At 35.0% G+C, this 9871-nt stretch overlaps 2 protein-coding genes across 2 annotated transcripts; one reads left to right on the forward strand and one right to left on the reverse strand.

Annotated features, from left to right (window-relative positions):
- Positions 1-1348: 1348 nt before the first annotated feature.
- On the reverse strand, positions 1349-2098 carry LOC106082209 (uncharacterized). Its single transcript, XM_013244584.2, has 2 exons — positions 1907-2098; positions 1349-1812 (listed from the first exon to the last, which is right to left on the reverse strand). Exons 1-2 carry the CDS (start codon positions 1998-2000, stop codon positions 1418-1420), a joined length of 489 nt encoding a protein of 162 aa, XP_013100038.1. The 5' UTR covers positions 2001-2098; the 3' UTR covers positions 1349-1417.
- Positions 2099-8608: 6510 nt separating this feature from the next.
- On the forward strand, positions 8609-9196 carry LOC106082202 (uncharacterized). Its single transcript, XM_013244577.2, has 2 exons — positions 8609-8707; positions 8802-9196. Exons 1-2 carry the CDS (start codon positions 8614-8616, stop codon positions 9194-9196), a joined length of 489 nt encoding a protein of 162 aa, XP_013100031.2. The 5' UTR covers positions 8609-8613.
- The last annotated feature ends 675 nt before the right edge of the window (positions 9197-9871 follow it).

Raw genomic sequence — 9871 nt, forward strand, 5'->3', positions numbered from 1 at the left:
GTCTCTAATATTCAAACCAAGTATGGTCCGAATTGCTTCATAAGGCGATATAGCTTACACTATACACTATAGTGGGGGTGTGAGGTATAATAGAGTATTAAGAAGCCCAGTTATTATTACTTAGTGCATTTGTTTCAACGCAGGGGCAAACTTCTCACATATCAATGACTGCAGTCCGATTCAAGTTTAAGCTCAATGATAAGGGGCCTCCTTTTTGTTGCCGAGTCCGAACGGCGAGCCGCAGTGCGACACCTCTTTTGCCTCCAGCATTAGGAGGGAAAAACCACCGCTGAAAAAAAACTTTTTTTCTGATGGTCTCGCCAGGGTTCGAACTCAGTCGTTCAGCGTCATAGGCGGACATGCTAACCTCTGCGCTACGGTGGCCTCCGAAGTTAATCAAAGTACAGGTCGTAATTTCCATCCTATTATATTGAAAATTTGAGTATGCGTAGAGACGAAGCGTACTGAAAATGGAAAAATCGCTGCAGGTATATTTTTATATTCGTCGGATTTGAACTAATATTGCAAAATTCTGGTCATTTGTAAATCGATCCTCACGAAATTCAGCAAGGAAGATTCGCTTATAACTGTTCATAGAAGTCGACTCAGATTTAGAAATAGCTCCCATATATCAATATTATGTATCGCCCGATTTTCACTGTACTGTGTGCCTATTACTGTCGAAATCAGTTTGGATGTAGATATATCTCCCATATATAAATATATATGTCAGGTCGATTTTTATTACAATAAAGTTGTAATTTCTTAACCGATCCTGCAATGCAATAGAAACTTTGTTTTATTTGCTAACCACCAAAAAGACCGTCAAGCTTTAAAGAGAACCAATTCACGCCGCTCTCTTATGACTGACTTATGAATTAAGACTTTTTAGGTGAATTTAATCCAAATCAGATTTAATCCAAGATTCAGATAAAGTTCCCGTATATGTATAAGCATCGCCCGATGTACATTCAAAGAGAGTTATTACAATTTTGACCGGATTGAACTTAAATTTGGTATTTATTATTGTATAACCCATCCATTTCCATATAATGAAATGGCCCAATTAACATTTCAGAATATGTGCAGTTTATTATATAGTAGCATTTGACCGATTTTGGCATTACCTTTATAGCTTTTACTTGCAAATATAAAATTTTACTTTATATCTTTATTTTATTTATAGAAAGATTCAAAACTTATTTTGTTTTATGAAATTGTACAATGACTTTATTTTCCAAAGGTAGCTATAATAATAATTTAACAAGTTATTCTAATACATCATAATAAATATACATATATTTTTCTTATAGTTTACATTTCACTATCAACCAAACATTGATACAATGTTTGTACATTTTACAGTTACTTACAATAACTCAAACTTAACCAATAGTTTTCTAAAAATAGTTACCCCTTAACGACTTCTGAACTTAGCATCCAATACAAAACATGAGATCATATTTGAATTTTGGCTATCCAACAGAGATATTTCAACTTTTGTGGGTACCTCGGGTTGATGTCTATCTATCGGCAAAGCCAAGTGATAGGTTACATCTTCATCCTTATAGAGAGGGCAGTAAGCACCATACATGAGATTCTCACAAACATCACTGCGAGATGCTTCCAATTCGTAGGGTATTTGTACACCCAAAGTGGTGAACTCAACATTAGCCCTCACATTGAACATATCATTGCGATTGGCCACAAATTGTATGATGATTTGGGATTCAGATCCCTTCCAAAGGTCACAGGGCATTGTAGAGCAGCTGTCCACTTGTACTGATAATGGTAAGGGTACATCATAGGCACCTGAGAGTGAAGAAAATGAAAATTAAAATTTAATCCAATGTTCATAAGCATTAAAATAACCTATGTATTGAATTTTTTGAAAAACTCAACCTACATTTTCGTACTGGAGTTTCTGCTGAAATCATACGGCTCATCCCCAATATAAAGATGAAGAAAATAATTTGAGACGATTTCATAAGGATACACATTTTGTAATGGGAAATTGTAGATGTAGTAAATGTTTTCCTAATATTTTCTTTTTATTATTTATTCTCAAGGCACGTTCACCTACTTTGATAACTGAACTGAATTTGAATGAATTTCTTCTGAGCATCGCGATTATTTATACCAAACAAGCAAGGTACTCTTGCACTCGCTTTTCCATTGAATAATCTTAAAATTGATAAGCAAACACGCATTTCTTGAAGTTGCAAAAAAGTACCGTGCAATATTTTTCCTGAACTAATAACTAATTCTTGTATTAAGCTTTTAATACCTTTTGATTGCTTATCGAAATTTAAGTAGCTAGTTGCCGGTAGCACTTAAATGAGGGCACTGCCTTTAACCAGCTGATCAATACAATGTTTACATTTTGGGGACATACTTGTACTGGCATATTGGAATTATTTTTAGAACAAATATAATAAAAACGTAATACATTGACTTGATTTTAATAATTTTTATTTGATGATTACTCACCTTTGGGGGTGGAATGGACAATAGATACTTTGAAATGCTATTAATATAATACTATGAGTAATACGTTTGAAGACATGTGCTTTTTTTTTTGTTGGCTAGTTTTGCGTAATAGTACCAATAAACAATACAATTAAATAATATAACATAAAAAAATATTAAATAGCAAGTAAAACTTATACAAAAATTTAGTTGAAGGGCATAATTTTATTCTACATACCAATCTTCTATCAAACCAGCAAAAATTAAAGCTGCTTAATTAAAACAGGTCGTGCAAAATTTCATTCCAATCGGATAAGAATTGCGCACTCTAGAGGCTCAAGAATTCAAGACCCAGGATCGGTTTATATGACAGCTATATCAGTTTATGGAGCGAATTTAATCATACTTAGCGCAGTTTTTAGAAATGACACCAAAACACCTTGTGCAAAATTTCAGTCAAATCGGATGAGAATTGCGCCCTCTCGAGGCTCAAGAATTCAAGACCCAAACTCGGTTTGTATGACAGCTATATCAAAACATGGGCCGATATTGCCCATTTACAATCCCAACCGACATTCACTAATAAGTAGTATTTGTGCAAAATTTTTAGTGGCTAGCTTTACTCCTTCGAAAGTTAGGGTGCTTTCGACATACAGATGGACGGACGGACATGACTAGTTCCACCTAAAATGTTATGACGATCACGAATATATGTACTTAATGGTGTCTTGGACGAATATTTCGGGGAGTTTCAAACAGAATGACGAAATTAGTATACCCCCATCCTATGGTGGAGAGTATTAAAATCAAGAGACCGATTTGTGTAGAAGCAATATCAATGCACAGATCAAATAAAGCCATGATTTATAAGATCAGTTGGAAGTCATGAGAGAAATCATTGTACAAAATTTTAGCCTAATCGGATGAAAATTTAGCCCTCTATAGCCGCAATGTATCTAACAGGATAAAGTTCAGTGCTTATTTGATCGGATCGCTTAGTTTAATTTTACAAAAAAAAAAATACTTTTCCGATATTGTAAAAATATCAATCGATATTCAGTCAAAAAATCGATAGAATCGATAGTGCCATCAATATTTTGCCAGCTCTACTATTTTCTCTCTTTACAATCAGCTGATTTCAATAGATTTGGGAACGAATCAAATACGAACATTTTAGTGGATTTGACGGAGAAATGCAATAGATAACAGTACGTCATTACAAGGAACGAACAGTGTAAACAAGGAAGAAGTAGAGAATATATTAAAAAATGGTCAAAAAGGGTACTGATGAAAAAGTATTAAGGTTTTAAAAAAGACTCAAAGTGACACTTTAGGTCAGAAACGGCAACGCTGTTAACAAATAAACATGTTTTCAATTTCTAAAAAAGTCATATAAGGAATAATTTAGGTTAAAGTACAGACTTCTAAAGCTATGGATATATCAGCTTTATCTATTTGTGAACCAGTCGATGCCGTAATTATACTTAAATTGAAATTGCAACGATATTACATAAAATGACAAGACCCTCAGCGAATAGATTACAATAAGGATTATTTATCGAAAACACAATCCCACACTTTCCTTATATTTAAATTCCAAATAAAACACGTCTCCTAAAGCACCTAAGCTAAATCTATTATCATTTATGACACATCGTAATAATTTGAATCAACAATTCTTGGGTGTTTTGTTTTGACCATTGTTTAGATAAGGTTGTTATGTGCCAGGTGTGTAACACGTTTAGCCGAGTACAACTGAACCGATCAGTGCACATGGACTCTTTTAATTGCAAATTTATTTCTTTGTTAATGCGTTTAGTGTTATCTCCTAATCGAATTATGGTTTATTTTGATTGCCTTGGAATTGGGTGAATTGCGATTTAGCGGAGATATTTAGGGGCATTCTCATGGTGTTCTTGCTTTAATAAAAAATAAAATAAAAACATTTAAAAACGACTTAAATTCGGCATGTCCGAACTTCTTCACTGCTGAATATGCCTCCTAAAATCCAAATTTTCCCTGACAGTGTAATGGGTGAATGTAGAATTTCATAAGAATATCGCAAACAAAATAATTCTCATATAAACTGAGCTAAGATTGTTAAAATTGTTAGGGAATCCATTGTGGCCTACTTAGCATGTTCTTTCTTTCAACGAAATTTGTAATGCCCACCATAGGGGGCTATATCAGACTGGGGGCTATATCAGACTATATCTGATATAGCCCCCATATAGACCGATCCGCCGATAAAGGCCACATTTATTATCCGATTTCGCTGAAATTTGGCAAACTGAGTTGTGTTAGGCCCTTCGATATCCATCTTTAATCTGTCCAAACTTATATATAACTGCTCTCTCGATTTAAGATTTTGGGCCGATAAAAGGCGTATTTATTTTGGGATTTTGCTGAAATTTGGATGAGTTGTGTTAGGCCCTTCGACATCGTTTTTCTAATTGGCTTAGATCGGTCCAGATTTAGATATGTCTGCCATATAGACCAATGTCTCGATATGTGGTTTTGGGCCCATAAAAGGCGCACTGAGTTGCGTTAGGTTATTTTACAACTTTCTGCAATATGGCACAGATCGGTCCAGACTTGGATATAGCTGCCATATAGACCGATCACTCAATTAAAAGTTTTGGGCCCATAAAAGACGCAATGATTGGGACAGTTAGTTGGGTAAGGCCCTTCCACATTCCTCTTAAATTTGGCTAAGATCGGTCCAGATTTGAATATAGCTGCCATATAGACCGATCTCTCGATTTAAGGTTTTGTGGCTATAAAAGGCGCATTTATTGTTCGATGTCACCGAAATTTGGGACAGTAAGTTGAGTTGGGCCTTTCGACATTCTTCTTCAATTTGGCTCAGATCGGTCTAGATTTGAATATAGCTGTCATATAGACCGATCTCCCGGTTTAAGGGTTTGTGACCATAAAAGGCGCATTTATTGTCCGATTTCGCCGAAATTTTGAACAGGCCCAAATCGATTCAGATTTAGATATAGCTACCATATAGACCGACATCTCGATTAAAAGTTTTGACCCCATAAAAGGCGCATTTATAATCCGATTTCACTGAAATTTGATACAGTGACTTATGTTAGGCTTTTCGACATCCGTGTCGCATTATTTTTTAGATAAAGCCACTAAAAGGATCAACATTTTGTTATGCACAATGAACAATGACTTGTGCTTATTAGTATTTGATCCAAATCGGAACATATTTCGATATAGCTGCTATGGGGCATAAGATATGAATTTTTCACCGGATTTTCACGAAAGGTGGTTTACATATATACCCATTGTTATTCAAACTAGTGTCTTTTGTCAACTAGTTCGTGTAAAAACTCAAAAAATCCTTGAAAACGCTTAAATGAGGCAACCGAAATATTGAAGAAAATTAAAAAAAATGTTCATTTTCATGATCCTTTACATATACAAATTTTTCTAGAGGCAATCTTTGGTGAATCTTTAGCCGAAATTTTGTCGAGTGTAGAACGAACTGAGTTGGCCACAATGGATGGATGCCACTATAAACATTATCCAAACAAACATTATTAGATAAAAAAGAATCTGTGCGAAGTTACATTTCAATATCTCTATTTTTAAAGACTGTAGCATGATTTCAACAGACAGACGGACGGGGATGTCTAGATAGTCTTAGATTTTTACGCTGATCAAGAATATACATACTTCATAGGGTCGGAAATGGATATTTCGATTTGTTGCAAACGGAATGACAAAATGAATATACCCCCATCCTTCGGTGGTGGGTATAAAAACATATACTTTTATCGTGAACAAAATTCAATGTTTGGCAGAAAAACATGTACTTTTATGGTAAACAAAATTCAATGTTTGGCAGAAAAGAGGTTTACTTGGCAAAAATTTCTTTTATCTAAAACGAATTATTTTTTTGTGTGCACCAGTGTTTAAAGTTCCGTTGTGCCGAATAAATTATTTTTATCAAGAAAACCGTGAGAATGCCCCCAGATATTGCTACTAAATCGCAATTCACCCAATTCCAAGGCAATCAAAATAAACCATAATTCGATTAATAGATAACAGTAGGTGTGTTAACAAAGTCATACTCCTAAGTTTGCGATTAATAGAGTTCATATGCACTGATGGGTTCAGTTGTACTCGGCTAAATGTGTTACACACCTGGCACAAAACAACCTTATCTTAGCAATGGTCAAAACAAAGCACGCAAGAGGTGTTAAACAATTTTAATACCAAGCGTCACACATGACAATAGATTTGGCTTCTTGTAGTCAGGTGCTTTAATAGATGTGTTTTATTTAAAAATTTAAGAAATCATTTTCAATAAATATTCCTCATTGCAATCCATTTGAAGAGGGTATCAACATTTCTCTAAGTTCGCTGAAATTGGATATTGAATGGGTATACCAAATATGGCTTAAATATTTTGTCTTTAAAAAGTTTGTTAGAAGGTTGCCCCTGTTCCTTAATGGAGTGTTCATGTACAAATTTTCATTTGTGAGTATTTTGTCCTTGAACTTTATTTAGCGAGTATTGTTTAATCGTTGTAAATATATTGTCTTCAAAGAATTGTATAAAACAATTTATACCGAAGCGCAGAGGTTAGCATGTCCGCCTATGACGCTGAACGCTTGGGTTCGAATTCTGGCGAGTCCAGATGAAAATTATTTTAGCGGTGGTTTTCCCCTCCTATTGCTGGCAAAATTTGTGTGATACTATGCCATGTAAAACTTCTCTCCAAATATGTGTCGCACTGCGGCACGCCGTTCGGACTCGGCTATATAAAGAAGGCCCCATATCATTGAGCTTAAAAACTTAAATCGAACTGCACTCATCGATATGTGAGAAGTTTGCCCCTGTTCCTTAGTGGAATGTTTTGTGGTGATACATTCTGGTTGTAGGGTTATCACAAGAGTGATCAAAGAAAGCCCATGGAAACCGCAATATTTGTTCGATTTGGCTAAAATTTTGCAGATAGTGGTCTGTTATGACTTCCAACAACTGTGCCCAGTAGGGCCCGAATCGGTATATAATTTGATATAGCTCTCATATAAACCGATCTCCCGATTTGACTTTTTTCCGATTTAGCTAAAATTTTGCACAATTTTCCAACAACTGTGCCAAGTACAGTCCAAATCGGTCTACAACCTAATATAGCTCCCATATAAACCGATCTCCCGATTTAACTCCTTAAACCCTTGCAAACCGCAATTTTTGTCCGATTTGGCTGAAACTTTGCAAGCAGTGTTCTGTTATGATTTTCAACAACTATACTAGGCAAAGTCCAAATCGATCTATAAACTGGTATAGCTCCCATATAAACCTATCAGCCGATTTGACTTGCCAAGAACGATCCAAATCAGTCAATAACGTGATATAGCTCCCATATAAACCGGTCTCTCGATTATCCTTGTTCGGTTCCTAGAAGCTCAAATTTTTGCTGGTTTGACACGCGTTTGGTATGTAGAATAAAATAAAGCCCTTCAACTGAATTTAGTTTGTAAAAAATTTTTAGCAGAAGCCATGGTGGTGGGTTCTAAAGATCCGGCCCGGCCGAACTTAGCACACCTTCGCTTGTTTTTTATTAATACTATTACTCATAACTAGCCCAAATCACATGCACTCAAAACTTATTACTCATGGTACTATTTCAAGAACTTTTCCCAGGCCAACAAAGTATCTATTGCCCATTCCACCCTCAAACGTAATTATCACATAAACGATCTAAAAATAATACCAATATGTCATACTTGTATGTCCCCAAAATGTGAGGACATTTGTACTGGACAGCTGGTAAGAGGTAGCGCCCTCAATTAAGTGCTACCGGTAATCAGCCACTTTAATTTCGATAAGCAATGAAAAGGTATTAAAAACCTAGTACATGGATTTGTTGTTAATTCAAAAAAAAAAAAAAATGCATGCTACCTTTTTTGCAACTTCAAGAAATGTGTGTTTGCTTATCAATTTTAAGATTATTCAATAAAAAAAGCGAGTGTAAGAATACCTTGCTTGTTTGGTATATATAACCGCGATGTTCAGAAGAAATTCATTCAAACTCTGTGCAGTAATCAAAGTAGGTGAACGTGCCTTGAGAATAAATAAAAAGAAAACATTTGCAAATCCTAAAACTCCCATTACAAAATGTGTATCCTTATGAAATCGTCTCAAATTATTTTCTTCATCTTTATATTGGGGATGAGCCGTATGATTTCAGCTGAAACTCCAGTACGAAAATGTAGGTTGAGTTTTTCAAAAATTTCAATAGAAAGTTTATTTTAATGCTTATGAATATTGGATTAAATTTTAATTTTCATTTTCTTCACTTTCAGGTGCCTATGATGTACCCTTACCATTATCAGTACAAGTGGACAGTTGCTCTACAATGCCCTGTGACCTTTGGAAGGGATCTGAATCCCAAATCATCATACAATTTGTGGCCAATCGCAATGATATGTTCAATGTGATGGCTAATGTTGAGTTCACCACTTTGGGTGTACAAATACCCTACGAATTGGAAGCATCTCGCAGTGATGTTTGTGAGAATCTCTTGTATGGTGCTTACTGTCCTCTCTATAAGGATGAAGATGTAACCTATCTCTTGGCTTTGCCAATAGATAGACATCAACCCGAGGTACCTACAAAAGTTGAAATATCTCTGTTGGATAGCCAAAATTCAAATATGATCTCATGTTTTGTATTGGATGCCAAATTTAGAAGTCGTTAAGGGAAATCATTGTTTTAAGAAAACTATTGGTTAGGATTAAATTATTGTCATGGGTTGTAAGATATTCAAACATTGTATCAATGTTTTATAGGCATTAAAATAATAACAATAAAAAAAATAAAAATATTTATAATAAAACATAAGTTTAAACAGAAACTAAAAGAGTTTAACTAGTAAGGGGTGCAAAAGTCAGGCAGAACATACTAAATAATATCCTACACCTTCTCTGAAGGGTTAATTTGGAGATATCATTAAATCGACCCCAATTTCAATTCTGAACCAAAATCGTTGGACCTCGGCATATGTGTTTAGATGAGTAATAAAACAATCTGTATTGAATTTTGTTCAAAATTTCAATAACTGCTGTTCTATACGTATACATCGGGTGATGCATATTCTTTGAGTAAAAGGAAGCTATGAACTTAATGGTTTAGGTTAGGTTGAAAAGAGGGTGCAGATATAAATACGCCAATACCACTATGGACATACACCTAAGCTAGTAATCGGCTTGTTGTGCGGTCTAAAAACTATAAAGAACCCTCTAAAAAGAAAATTTTAAATTATGAATTCCGTGCTACTTACAAAATCCTTAATTGTTTTCAGTACTACTCCCCTAAGTTGGTTCATGTCTGGTAATGTGTCTCCACCTAAGTGCAGGTATCAGTTGGACGCGAA

The sequence above is a fragment of the Stomoxys calcitrans genome, chromosome 2 (genome assembly GCF_963082655.1).
Source record: "Stomoxys calcitrans chromosome 2, idStoCalc2.1, whole genome shotgun sequence".
NCBI classification, from domain to species: domain Eukaryota; kingdom Metazoa; phylum Arthropoda; class Insecta; order Diptera; family Muscidae; genus Stomoxys; species Stomoxys calcitrans.

Bases quoted from the DNA above. Each gene is read 5' to 3' on its own strand.
- LOC106082209 (XM_013244584.2), bottom strand. From the start codon at position 2,000: ATGTGTATCCTTATGAAATCGTCTCAAATTATTTTCTTCATCTTTATA. The intron at 1,813-1,906 runs GTAGGTTGAGTT...CTTCACTCTCAG, and splicing joins AGAAACTCCAGTACGAAAAT to GTGCCTATGATGTACCCTTA.
- LOC106082202 (XM_013244577.2), top strand. From the start codon at position 8,614: ATGTGTATCCTTATGAAATCGTCTCAAATTATTTTCTTCATCTTTATA. The intron at 8,708-8,801 runs GTAGGTTGAGTT...CTTCACTTTCAG, and splicing joins TGAAACTCCAGTACGAAAAT to GTGCCTATGATGTACCCTTA.